The sequence below is a fragment of the Oreochromis niloticus genome, linkage group LG17, assembly GCF_001858045.2.
Source record: "Oreochromis niloticus isolate F11D_XX linkage group LG17, O_niloticus_UMD_NMBU, whole genome shotgun sequence".
NCBI lineage: Eukaryota > Metazoa > Chordata > Actinopteri > Cichliformes > Cichlidae > Oreochromis > Oreochromis niloticus.
Window position 1 is genome coordinate 28,056,510 of NC_031981.2, and position 13,923 is coordinate 28,070,432.

The 13,923-nt window shown below is 39.5% G+C and overlaps 1 protein-coding gene across 1 annotated transcript; it reads right to left on the minus strand.

Annotated features, from left to right (window-relative positions):
• Window positions 1-4,314: 4,314 nt before the first annotated feature.
• LOC109194451 (fetuin-B) lies at window positions 4,315-8,885 on the minus strand. Its single transcript, XM_019346986.2, has 7 exons — window positions 8,604-8,885; window positions 7,653-7,766; window positions 7,368-7,455; window positions 6,980-7,140; window positions 5,972-6,085; window positions 5,750-5,836; window positions 4,315-4,838 (listed from the first exon to the last, which is right to left on the minus strand). Exons 1-7 carry the CDS (start codon window positions 8,814-8,816, stop codon window positions 4,443-4,445), a joined length of 1,173 nt encoding a protein of 390 aa, XP_019202531.1. The 5' UTR covers window positions 8,817-8,885; the 3' UTR covers window positions 4,315-4,442.
• Between the last annotated feature and the right edge of the window lie 5,038 nt (window positions 8,886-13,923).

The window sequence follows — 13,923 nt, forward strand, 5'->3', positions numbered from 1 at the left end:
TGATGCCTTCCCTGTGTTTCCTGTCCTGCCTTGTGAAGTCTGCCTTGTTGTGTCTCCCCATGTCTGTCTCTGTCCCATCTCTATTCTCCTAATTTAATTCTGTCAAGTTTGGCTGTCTTAGTCCTGGCCTTAGTTTCAAGGATTGGGTGTGGTGGACACATAGCACACCAGAAAGATACATTTTAAAATGATAAAGTACCATTAAATATAACATACCATTGTTTTTGCCAGTCTCTGACCTATGAGGGTATTTTTTTAACCAAGTATTTAACAGCTTAAGTCACTGTAAATCTCAGAGCAGTTTCACATTTAACAGCAGATTATTGGCATCAGCTTCAGTCTGTGAAAAGTCAGTTTAATGAACTTGTTGTATGAAAAGCATAATTTATCACTCTTCAAATATCTGATCATTACTTACAGCAAACTAACAATCAATAGGCATGCAGCTGCTCAGTTCACTGTTGCGGAGACAGTTTGTTCAAAGGAAAACTGATATAGGTGATCTCCACAAAGTACAATGAACCAACAACCCACTGAAAAAAAATGAAAGCCCAGTTTTAGGACACAGGCAGGTCAAAACAAGCTAACTATGACCAAAAACATTTGGATAAAATGATAAAACTGCTACTCGACCTAGGTGTAGTCCTTCAATGATACCAGGACAATGAAAGAGTAGCCTTAACATTTTGGGGTGTTTCTCCATTATTTTTGCTAATATAATACTTGTATATTATTTTCAGGAAAAAATATAAACACGTTTACATTTACATGGTATGGTAGGTGGCTACAGTTCCAAATAATAGTTTGTAAAAGTGAGACAAATGCTCACTTTTCAGATTGCTCTAAATTCTTTTGGTCAAAATGAGTTGTCAGTATCCCTAACATGACAATCTCAGGTGCACAGGTCTTATTGTGAGGACAAATCTTCCTTTTTTACAGTAAGACTTGTGACACAAACATGACACAGATGCTGGACTTTCTCCTCTTCCCGTAAGGATGAACAAACAGCTGCTATCTACAGGGAGTGCAGAATTATTAGGCAAGTTGTATTTTTGAGGAATAATTTTATTATTGAACAACAACCATGTTCTCAATGAACCCAAAAAACTCATTAATATCAAAGCTGAATGTTTTTGGAAGTAGTTTTTAGTTTGTTTTTAGTTTTAGCTATTTTAGGGGGATATCTGTGTGTGCAGGTGACTATTACTGTGCATAATTATTAGGCAACTTAACAAAAAACAAATATATACCCATTTCAATTATTTATTTTTACCAGTGAAACCAATATAACATCTCCACATTCACAAATATACATTTCTGACATTCAAAAACAAAACAAAAACAAATCAGCGACCAATATAGCCACCTTTCTTTGCAAGGACACTCAAAAGCCTGCCATCCATGGATCCTGTCAGTGTTTTGATCTGTTCACCATCAACATTGCGTGCAGCAGCAACCACAGCCTCCCAGACACTGTTCAGAGAGGTGTACTGTTTTCCCTCCTTGTAAATCTCACATTTGATGATGGACCACAGGTTCTCAATGGGGTTCAGATCAGGTGAACAAGGAGGCCATGTCATTAGTTTTTCTTCTTTTATACCCTTTCTTGCCAGCCACGCTGTGGAGTACTTGGACGCGTGTGATGGAGCATTGTCCTGCATGAAAATCATGTTTTTCTTGAAGGATGCAGACTTCTTCCTGTACCACTGCTTGAAGAAGGTGTCTTCCAGAAACTGGCAGTAGGACTGGGAGTTGAGCTTGACTCCATCCTCAACCCGAAAAGGCCCCACAAGCTCATCTTTGATGATACCAGCCCAAACCAGTACTCCACCTCCACCTTGCTGGCGTCTGAGTCAGACTGGAGCTCTCTGCCCTTTACCAATCCAGCCACGGGCCCATCCATCTGGCCCATCAAGACTCACTCTCATTTCATCAGTCCATAAAACCTTAGAAAAATCAGTCTTGAGATATTTCTTGGCCCAGTCTTGACGTTTCAGCTTGTGTGTCTTGTTCAGTGGTGGTCGTCTTTCAGCCTTTCTTACCTTGGCCATGTCTCTGAGTATTGCACACCTTGTGCTTTTGGGCCCTCCAGTGATGTTGCAGCTCTGAAATATGGCCAAACTGGTGGCAAGTGGCATCTTGGCAGCTGCACGCTTGACTTTTCTCAGTTCATGGGCAGTTATTTTGTGCCTTGGTTTTTCCACACGCTTCTTGCGACCCTGTTGACTAGTGATGGGTCCTGCAACACTGACGCACCGACGCATGTATCAAGCTCACCTAGCGAAGCCTGTATCGGTGCGTGCGTCGCTTTAAGAAAAAGTCACGTGATCGATACAGCTGCTGTATCGCTCATTGCCAACGAGCCAAGCTGTGTTTAAAAGGTACCGCATCCGCATCTACCAACGGACTGAGTCGCCACCAAAAAAACACAAAATTACTGTCGCTAAAGATTAAAAAATAAAAATAAAAACACACATCTCTCCATAACAAAATGGAGCCCGAAAGAAAAAGAAATGTTTCTGCTGTGTGGGATCATTTTGATCTTTTAACTGCAAATAAGGTAATAGTTTGTCTGTCTTTGTTTCAGTGTAATCTATCAGAATAGGAAAAACAACAATGTGAGTTGAAGTGTAAATTATTTATTTCATTTTATGCAGGTTAAATGTCGCATCTGGTCTGCGGAGCTTTCTTACACAAACAAAAGCACCTCCTCAATGTTTAGGCATTACAGAGCCAAACATGAAAATGAGGAGACAAACACACTGAGAATGAACACAGGTCAGCCTATATTGACACTGAACAGCTTTATCATATTTTTTTTATTTTTTATTAATATGTGTTTTATTATTTTGAAATCAAACAGCCTGAACTCTGTTCTGGACCAGGCAGTCCTGAATTTTATTATAAAGGACTGCCAACCCCTTAGTATTGTGGAGAGTGTCGGAGAGAAACATTCCAAGATCAGAGGATCCTTTAACGTACTGGGGGAATAGGAAGACATCTTATCTGAACCTTTTCCACCTGGCTTTACAGTTTTTGTGTACCCCAGCTTCATCTGTGCCTGTAAGCGTGTGTTTTCCAAAGCTGGGGAAATGGTGTCAAAAAAATGCAATAGACTGAATGCAAAAAGATTGGATAAACTTATTTTTCTGAATAGAATTTTATAATAAACTCTGACTCAAATGGGTAATATTACATTCACAATACTTTCATTTTAATTTTCACTTAGTGTCATTCACAATATATTTTATAATGTCTACAATATTTGAAATGTAAAAGATATAAAATGATTCCATAGAAAGTAAAATACCTTACAGTGTACAAGTATGACTAGGTCATTGAATCAGTGTCTGTTTTGAGTCTCAAGTAAGTTCCCTGCAATGATATTTAAGGTCCAGCAGGTGTCAGTATGGAGCAAAACAGCAACACTGTGTCGACACAGTATCGATACAGTTTGGGGAATGTGCTGAAACGCTTCACGAGGCCTCATCTACCCATCACTACTGTTGACTATTTTGAATGAAACGCTTGATTGTTCGATGATCACGCTTCAGAAGCTTTGCAATTTTAAGACTGCTGCATCCCTCTGCAAGATATCTCACTATTTTTCACTTTTCTGAGCCTGTCAAGTCCTTCTTTTGACCCATTTTGCCAAAGGAAAGGAAGTTGCCTAATAATTATGCACACCTGAAATAGGGTGTTGATGTCATTGGACCACACCCCTTCTCATTACAGAGATGCACATCACCTAATATGCTTAATTGGTAGTAGGCTTTCGAGCCTATACAGCTTGGAGTAAGACAACATGCATGAAGAGGATGATGTGGACAAAATACTCATTTGCCTAATAATTCTGCACTCCCTGTATATACCTCGTTATGTACTGACCAATGTTCCAAATAGATGTGACTCATTTCATCAATTGCATTAGGTGTAAATGAACTTGTTCTGGTTTCAGTAAATTCAGTTTTGTTATATATAAATTAATATAAACAGTTACGGCAATATCATCCTCTTGCTTTTGGTCATGATTTTAGACAATCTGTAAGCATGCTTTCATTGGGCAGTTGTAGTTTTCTGACTTTTGCTTAGTTTCTTATGACTAACTTTACCGATGGAGATGGTTTAACTGCCATTGTATTCCCAGCAAACATGGCTCTTCTGACCCATGTAGGACCCATTCTGGTCAGACCCCAAAATGTATGTAAGTACAGCACATTTGACCCCTATAATTACAATGAATGACTGTACTTGAACACACACACACACACACACACACACACACACTACATATTGGAGAGTTCAATAATTCAATATGTTTTGCACAATGTCTTTATTACAGTGACAGAAAAAGTTAGCAATCACTGACAATCACTGTGCAATATAACTTCATCACACTTGAGCCTTTGTGTGTATTTCTGAGATCAGTTTCATGCACCACACTATGCAGCTGGCTTGAATATGGGGTCATTAGCGAAGAGTTTTACCACATCTTGATCCCCTCCCACTTTGGTGGGGCACTGGGAAGAGACTGAGGATGGGAAGGGCTTGATGGTGGGTTCCATTTCTCCGGGAATCTGAGGGTCGGGCTTAAGTGGGAGAGTGACTGCAACTCCAGGCCCACCGGCAGGGACATCAGGGAAGGAAGGCAGGGTCACAGGCTGGCCCAGGGCAGGCAAGACTGTTACTATTCCCTCTGGATCCTTGTGGGGTGTGGCCCCAAGTCTGTGCCCATGGCTGTGCTCGTGTTCATGTAGGTGACTGTGTGAGTGTGCGTCATCATGGGTATGTTCAGTCTCTACACCCAGCAGGTGGAGCTGCTTCTCCCTCTCAGATGCCTGAAGGAGAGATAGAGATAGCAGTATATTAAGGCATGTGCAGAATACTGTAGTTAAGCAACCTTAAGTAGAGGTGTGAGTATGTGCTTAAAGGATGTGCTTTGGTGCAGCCATCTTTGTAATGAAAACAACAAAAGAACAGCTTTGGGGTCCCTAGCTATGTTCCCCCTTCTTAAGGGGTGTGAAATTTTATCTTTCAGTTCATCCATTTGGATACTGTTACAGCTTAAGGATGTGTTAACTGTGACAGACCATTTTGACAACATAGGCTTGTGTTGCAGATCACTGCCTGCTCAACTCTACTTCAGCCTGTCAGCTAGATGGTGCAATTTTCAATGTAATTTTAAAATGTTTTTAAATTTCAATGATTTACTCACAGATGATAGTTCACAACAGCCTTCAATCACTCATGTCTAATTCTCAAGTCTAAAGAATGATTCTTTGGGGCTCTAATTTAAAGCTGTGTTGCTGATTAAGCCTTTCATTGCGAGATAAAAATCCAAATGACCACTGGTGTAGTTTTTCCTCATTAGAGGTGTAGTGTAATTTGTGTTGATTTAGTTAGTGCTAGAAGAGGGTGGCAATAGTTCAAATTTTGAGATATTTTGTCTGCTTCTGTATTTCCCAGGGTATTCCCACACCAGCTCTGGTGCATATATGAAATAAAACTCCCATTTATCCAGGCTTGGAACTGGCACAAGGAGCATGCTCGCTGTGACCTCCTGAGATTGGGAGTTGGGATAGTTCTGGTCTTGAAACAGGGGACTTTCACATGTGAGATGAATGCATTAACTACTGCAGCATCAAGCTGACGACTGAAGTCCAATTCAAATCACAGTATTCATCACATATGCTTTATGCGACTGAAAGGTATCTAAACAATACAGATATTACATGTTAGTGAGTCTTACCTCAGGCTCATAGATCTCACAGTCGACATTAACTTGGCCCTCATCAAAAAGAGGCTGATAGCGGGTTGCCTTACAGAAGCCCTTGTGCTGAAAAGAGAAAAAGAAGAAAAAACTTGAAATGACCCCCTGATTAGAGAAGCCATACTGCACTCACTAATCTCATCAACCCGTGTGATTACAACTTTACATGAGTGAGACAAATAATTCTTTCTCCTGACTCACAGCAAACTCGCAGTCCATAGGGGGGCAGTTCTCAGCCGTCACTGCTTCTGTGGTGTGGGGGCAGGTGGTCTCCTGGATTGTGTATTCCACATCGTAATTCGTACCTGCAACAACCTGGACACACAAACACAAAAAGCATAATAACGTGTCTATCTAAATGAGAGTCCACAATGAATATCGGATCTTTCTTATCCCATTTAATGTTTTCACTGTTGTATTTCAGATTGATTGAGAGCTTTTCACTGAACCTTTCGCACAATGTGATGTGGGATTAATACCGTCTTATGCTACATTATACCTCTAATTAAAGAATTGTAGAATCGTCATACTGCTAAAGGCCACACTATACCTCTAATTAAAGATTGTGAAATCATTAGATTGTTTTAGGTTGCATTATACTCCTGATTTAGAAAAGGTGAAATTATTAGACTTATTAGACTGATTTGTATTACACTATACTGCTGATTTACTGTGAATGAATTACACTGTTTTATGGTACTTCATACTGCTGATTTATAATGAAATACTGTTTGTAGAGAATTATGGCCTTGCTTTTCTGATTACAGAGAGAACACAACATAATGCACAGGAGATTCTCCCTAATCTTACACAGATGGAGAAAAACAGGAAGCCAAGGTCGTAACTTAGGCTCACTGAGAGACAGAAAGAATGTGGATGTTTAAGTTTTTATGACTTTGGAGGGGGGGTTGAGGCTATAAGAGTTTGTGTAACTGTCAGACACTTCGAAATCTGCCGGACTAGCAGCTCAATCAACAAGTGATTGTTGATTGAGCATTTAAACACTGAGTGTTGTTCTTCCTTCAGCTCGAAGATCAAAGAATTGGGGTATTTAACAGTGACAATAATGATTTACAGTAGTTCAGCCTAGAACTATGACTATGTGCATTAGTTTTTCAGTGTTACTCAGAGACAGGATGTCTTTAATTTAGATAGCATGTTTGTATGTCACATATCTTAATTTTACTTTTGTATTTGTGGTAATCTTACCTGTGCAGTAGCACGGGAGATTTTGAGCACAGTGAAACGATTGGCCGGCCTGCTCTGGTTGTGGAACTTCTCGAGAGAGTGGGTCACAGTCTTCTGAATTTCAGCTTCCTCATTATTGTCAGCTAAATATGGACAGCCGCCACAGAACTCCATCACCATACCTGCAGGAATTGAGCAGAACAACAAAAAAAAAAAAGTGGTTTTAAATGTTGGCGTTGCACAAAACCTGTAATTTCACCAAATTGTCTCATAAGGTGCAGCCTGTTTTGATTTTTCCTCTATAAAGTATGCGGCTGTATATGTAGAACTGGATTTCATCATAGATGTGATGGTTACATTTAGGTGAAAACTGCAACTCCTTTTTTGATTTATCTAATATTTTTCATACCTGGTCTGATAACACAGCTGTATTTGTAGAGGCGCTCCACTCTATGCACCTTATTGATGAAGATAGCAGCTTTGCATTGTCCATATACCTGCAAACACAAATACAATATATCAATACACCAAATGACTTTATTCCCCTTCCAACTTGTGAAGTAATGCTTATGGAACGCAAACCTAAGATGATCACTATGCTGAAACAGAAAGATTTGAGTTAGAATTTTAAGAAAGCCTCGACCCCGTGTTCTCTGTGTGTGCGCACGTGTGTGTGTGGTGTGTGGGCTCTTACCTTGATGTTTTCCATTGGACGAATGTCACAGCTCTTCCAGTCCCTCTTGCTGAGAACGCTGCAGTTGGTCTCCACGACATCCAGAGTCAGGTAGAAAACCTCACCATTCTCACCCTGTAACACACACACACACACACACACACACACACACACACACACACACACACACACACACACACACACACACACAGACTTTATCAAACAATATTTACAGTCAATGAAACTCTTATGGAATTTATCATGAGTGGTTACTGGTTTGAGTTTGAGTAATCCGTGATATTTCACAGTGTAGTGATAATTTGTTTTCCACCTGATTCTCAATCTGACAACATTGAAATTCATTCAGATTTTCAATCTTGACCCTTTTCGACCAGGTAGTGTTAGCAAAATACAAACACTATTTTTGAGGCTAGCCAATCATATCATGTTCAATAAACAGGCTGACTCGGTCCACCTTCATAAAAGTGGATGTGTTTCATTTCTGTTTCACCAAATTTAATAGAATTCCAGGGAACACGTTATGCAAACTTTTCTGTTTTCTACATTTACTTATTTTTTGTTTGCCACAGGAATAAAAACATTTGCAGGTTTCAATAAAGTATTTTGAGCTCCTTACTTGTTCTCAAAGATGTTTGGTTATGTAGTTTTAAATGAATCACATCTGTACATTTTTTGAAATAATGCGTTGCTTGTTAGCCACACTGTAAAAGATGCAACTGTTAATGCAAAAAAACCATTGTAATTGTACAGTATTTATTGCTGTTCTGTCTCTAGATTTCAGCTAAATGATTTTCAGTTACATATCTTTAGCTGTCTGGGTTGAAAACTAAAAGTGTTCCAACAATAAACTTGTTGGAACTTGTCTGGTACTTTGTTAGAAAGTAATTCCACCCTAAACAGCACTGGTCTACCATACAATAATAATACTGCAAGCTCAGCAGCATGGCTTACATGTCTGTTTATGTGGGCATTGGACAGGTGGTGCAGGCTGAAGATGTAGCCCTCCTTCCTGTCCTGGTTGATTTTGGTAAGAGCCAGTTCAGCAGCTGCTTTTGTTGATGCGTCTTCACATGAGGCTGGCTCCATGCCACCATGCTCCACTGGTGCACCATTGATGGTCACACAACCCAACGCCAGCAGCAGTAACAGCACGCAGGTCTTCATGGTAAAGGCCTGGGACGACTCTCTTACACACTGTCACACTCAAGCTTCCAAAAGAGCTGTGCAGAGATGGAGAGGTCACATTTTATATCCTGCTACCCACGTGCGCACGCACACACACACTTGCACAATAAGTTATCAGTTGTTAAATAAACAGGCTGTACACTCTCTCTTCTTTTGGATCAATAGGCACATGATCCAGTGTTGCCACACAGTTGAGCCTAATCGACGACATGGCATAATGTTTTGACCTTCTTCAGTTTGCTTAACCTTCTTCTTGAAGTGGTGGATAATGCTCTTATCCAGCTGTTGCAGCGTGCTCACTCTCACCTGGATGGTACAGGTGGCATTGTTAGAATCATGTTTTTTTTTTTTTATTTCTCCAGTGCTTTAATTCCATTCAGCTACTTCTTCTGAGTGAGAAGCTGCTCAGGATGGCTGTCACCACCTTCTGAATGTTAGCAAGACTAAAGAGATGGGGGTTGACTTCCTGAGGAAAAAAACTGCGACATCATTGGTCAGAATTTGGAGGCGTTTGACTCAGTGAGGGACAGGAGGTCACTGAACAAACTGCTGTCCATCAAGGACAACCCATCACACCTGCTCCACTCCACACTGTTGAGGTAGCAGAGCCCTGTTTCTCTGAGATCGATTCAACCTCGCTGCCATAAAGAACGCTTTAGGAAATGATTCCTACCAATGTCTAAAAAGCTGCATAGCAACTCTTCATTCTGTGATAAATGAACACACTTGTCATACTCAAGATCCCAAACATACTTTTATATTATACCTTCATGAAGCTGTTTTTCTCAGATTTAAATGGTACATATTATTTATTAATGCATTTTGCACTTCTGTCTTGCAATAACTTTGAACTAACTTTAGTTTTACACTTATATAACACATAGCATTTTTCTTTTTCTGAACATTCAAAGGGCTTTTTACTACAAGCCTCACTCACCCAATCCAACACACATTCATAGGGCACTATTATTCAAGCACTGTGTCTAATATTCATGAACAGACCCACAATCCAGTGTGCATCTGGAGCAACTCAGGATTCGGTTCCTTGTCCACACATCATCAGGAAGCTTGGAGGCACCAAGGATATAACCAGCAACTTTTTGCACAACCTGCTCTATATCCTGAGCCACAGCCAATCTCTCTGAAGAAGACTGCCTAAAGAAGAGCCGAGCCTGGATTTACCACTTGGGAGTGGAAGCTGCTTGTGGCCAGAACACAATGTATGCATTACACACATAGCACACAAAATGTAAGACCACACACGACATTTTTCTCCACGCACATTTTCCTTTGCGTACAAGTTTACATCTGTAAATAAAGTCTTGTTAAAACTGAGTTTCTGTTGTCCGTGTCTGTATCTGTGCTTGGGTCCATGTTACGTACTGGCCTCTGGGCCTGCCTTTGTCACGGCTGTAAGCCGACTCGGGAGAAAAGGACTCAAATGCAGGACGCAGGCGGAGAACTGGTTAATGTTTAAGTAAAAAAGTTTATTTTCAAAGTAAGTGAATGTGCAACAAGACTATTAAACTGAACAGTGAGCAATGAGTATTAACATGTGCCATGAACAATGATAAAGTAACAGTGGAAACTGCAGTTCTGTGATTTTGGGGCCAAAGAGGAAGTCAGACTGGATGGCAGGGTCCGGGGGGGTCAAGAGTCACTGAAATAAGAGTAAACAAGCTCAGGTATGGTTCCAGGTGATTGCTGGCAGATGATGGTTCTGAATGTTCCTTTAAGCTGTTTACCTGCCACAGGTGGATCAGTAGCATGGAGGGGAGAGTGGTAAGGAATCCAAAACTCCTGAAGTTGAGGCAGGCAGGTGCGTGGAGTGAGCAAAAGCCTTGGCTATAAAGACTGCTGAGAGGTCCAGCGTCCAAATGCAGGTTCTATGGAGAAGGTTGGTGTCTGGCAATCAGGTGAGTAGCTATGAACGAGAATCAAAAGGTAAGTCAAGGCAATTTACTATGACGTTCAATAAACACTATGTTGGCCTGCACTAACTCTGGTTAGCTGAGAATCTGGCAAAGAGAAGTTGAGAGCGCTGGCCTTATAAGTTGACAGCTTAATTACCCACAGGTCAGAGCAATGAGCAGGAACACTGTGGCTCTGTATTATTGTAGGGTCTTTACCTTACAATATAAAGTGCTTAGAGGTGACCGTACTGTAGTTGTGATTCTGCGCTATACAGTATGAAATGGCGGGGGCAATGCAGCTCAGCTGATGCTAGCGAGGGAGAATTTTTCTCCTCGTCCAACAGTGGAAGTTCCAAGTTGGTTAACTCGTCTCCTTCAGTGTTTGTAAAGAGATCCACCTTTCTCCTGGACCCATATAGACATTTAAAAAACAATTCTCTCTGTATTTGCTTTCTTTTTCTTGTCTTATATTTTAAGGCTCTGTAAACAAAGCTGTTGATCAATCTGTGAATTACCCATCTGTCATTTGGTGGACAGGAACTATATTTTGGAGTGACACAAACATCTTTTTGTACTGTAAAGAGTTTGTACAAAACATTCCAGAGGCATTTCCTGCATTATTATGTAAATAGTTGTATATACCTTTGTTGTTTCCTAAATTTATGCATAGGTTTTTGAAATTGACAAGTTGATAGAATGATTTGTTAAACATGCTTGTGGTTTTCGCAGAAAAAAAAAATCAATTTCCTATTCTTATTTTATGTTTGTGTGATTTTAGGTCAAAACAAACAAACAAAAAAAAGCAAAATCAGACGTGAGATTGTTCTGGGAAGAATGATACCAAATGACAAGGCTGGCCCTTTTAAAGCTAAAATATAAAGGAAAAATCAAGAGTAGCCAAAAACAGATAATTATCCCCTTGTACCTACAGGGTTAATATTAACACATATGCGAGTCTGAAAATGTTCTTTGTGGGGCCTTTTGGCAAACTGATGCTGGACTTCCAGTAAGGATGAGCAAACAGCTGGTATCTGCAGCTCTGCAGGTCAAAGGCTGGTTCAGACAAACTGAGAGGTCATAGTGCATTGGGAAACAGGGTATGTTTATTTTTTAAAACTTAAATATTCAGAAATCCTCATAGTTAGTGTCACTGACAAATTCAGCTAATGATACTAACAACAGTGGATGCAAAGCATTTTGTAAATACTCCAGCACTGAATACCCAAAGGAAATAGGTTGCACACACATAAAACTTTGATAGCTGACAATTCTCAAATATACCAATTTATTTGGCCAAGCCAACAAACATGCTAATGTTTCATCCTTTTAGCCTTCATCAGACTATGAAACACATTGGAGGTCATATATATTTCTGTCAGACAACCATATTGAAAGAGTCACAAAGTAAAGATTTTTTCTAATCTTTTAATAACAACAGCTTATATTAATATAAGCTTATATTCATCGAACAAAGACAGCACTCAACATATTTCAGAACATGAAATCAGTTATTCGAAGAATATTATGAAGGTAAACATGGTTCTCCTGCCACTCTGCATTTCTTTGATCTTTAACATGTAACTGTCCAGCCAGAGAAGATAATCTATATAAGCACTTTCTCAGAGAGAGAGAGGGAGTGATGTATTGGAGCTCAATGCTCAACACAGTGACACCTACAGTACTTGTCTAAATGATGATTTTTCCTTAAAATACATTACGTGTAGGTTTGCAGCTGCTAGGCTCATCATATTGTGCCCCACCATGAGAGATGAAGTTATAAAATCCTGGTCCGATGGCCGGAAAATATAAAAGATGAAAAAGGACCACAACAGATAAGCATTGCAAGCAGACTGAGTAACAGTTTATCCTTTTGTCTAGAAAATTTTCCTTTGCAGGGCCTGTTTGCACTGTGATGCGAGACTTCCCGTAAGGATGATCAAACAAACAGCTGTCTGGCCAGACTTTTCTGGTTCAGACAAACTGACAGGTCATAGGATACTGTTGAACTGGGTAAATGGACTCAAAGAAATACAATTGTTTATTTTTAATACTTAATACTCATAGAAATTCTCACAGTTAATTAACCCTGCAACCTATTTAGGGTGTATCCTGCCCTATGATAGCTGGGATAGGCTTCAGTCCACTTGGGATAAGGATAAGCAGAAGAGAACGGATGGATGGATGGATGGATGGATAGTGTAACTCAGTGATTCCTGAGATTAGGGACAAAACAGGTTTTAATTTTCTAAAATATATTTTTTGATTTTTCAAAAACATATTTATATATAATTGTTACACAAAGTTTTGGCTGTCTCACCATGTTTTGGTACAATCTCCCAGGTGTAACATTTTTTAATAATTTATGTTTTTGCTGGAGAAGTGCAAGGTTTTTGTCAACACCGTCAGACACAAAGAAATGCAAAAATATATATTTTAAATTAAGTTGTTTCAGCTATTTTGACTATTAGCAGCTTCTCTATTCTATTTGTTTTGGCTTTTTATTATTAGAGTTACACTCATACATATTTTCAGAAGCTTGTATTTAATCTCTATAAGAAACAATCATATTAAGCAGCATGCAAATTACACATTTATTGAGAAAATTACGTATTTTTATTGGAAGATCATGAGGGAGGAAAATATATGGTTCTCCAAAAGAGAAAAATAAACAAAAACTCCAGTTGACAAGGTGCTGACGGTGGTGACACAAATCTGACGGTGTTGACACACTAGTAGAAAACAAGATATTATTTCTTTCAAAATGACCATTAAACCTTAACAACCTTTGTAATATCACAAGACACTTCATAACAATTCTGTTTTTGCACATGTCAAGTTCTACATCTTAATAGTTCACCAACAAGTAGCTGCCTACTACTCCTTGATTCCTAAAGTACTCTGTGGTTGTGTGTTTAGACCCTGCTGTACTTTCTCTCCTTTTGTCTCTCTGTGCTTGTTTCTAAAACCTTCTCTTCTGCCTTTTTTCTTGTTCTTTCAGATCACTGATTTTTCTTTATTTTTCCCTCTTTCACTCTATTTCTCCATCTTTCCCTTTCCTTTATGAGAAACTCAGGCTGGCTGTTAACTTTTTCTCTCCTTCTTTTTTGATCATCCCTGTTCCTTCTCTTTCGTTCCTCTGACAGGTTCCCCTTTGCTATTCTAGCCTGAAATGT

Excerpts from the sequence above, each read along its gene's own strand:
- LOC109194451 (XM_019346986.2), bottom strand. The coding sequence starts at position 8,816 with ATGAAGACCTGCGTGCTGTTACTGCTGCTGGCGTTGGGTTGTGTGACC. Across the intron at positions 7,456-7,652 it reads GTCCAATGGAAAACATCAAG|GTATATGGACAATGCAAAGC; the intron begins GTAAGAGCCCAC and ends TTGTGTTTGCAG. Across the intron at positions 4,839-5,749 it reads GTGAGATCTATGAGCCTGAG|GCATCTGAGAGGGAGAAGCA; the intron begins GTAAGACTCACT and ends TCTCTCCTTCAG.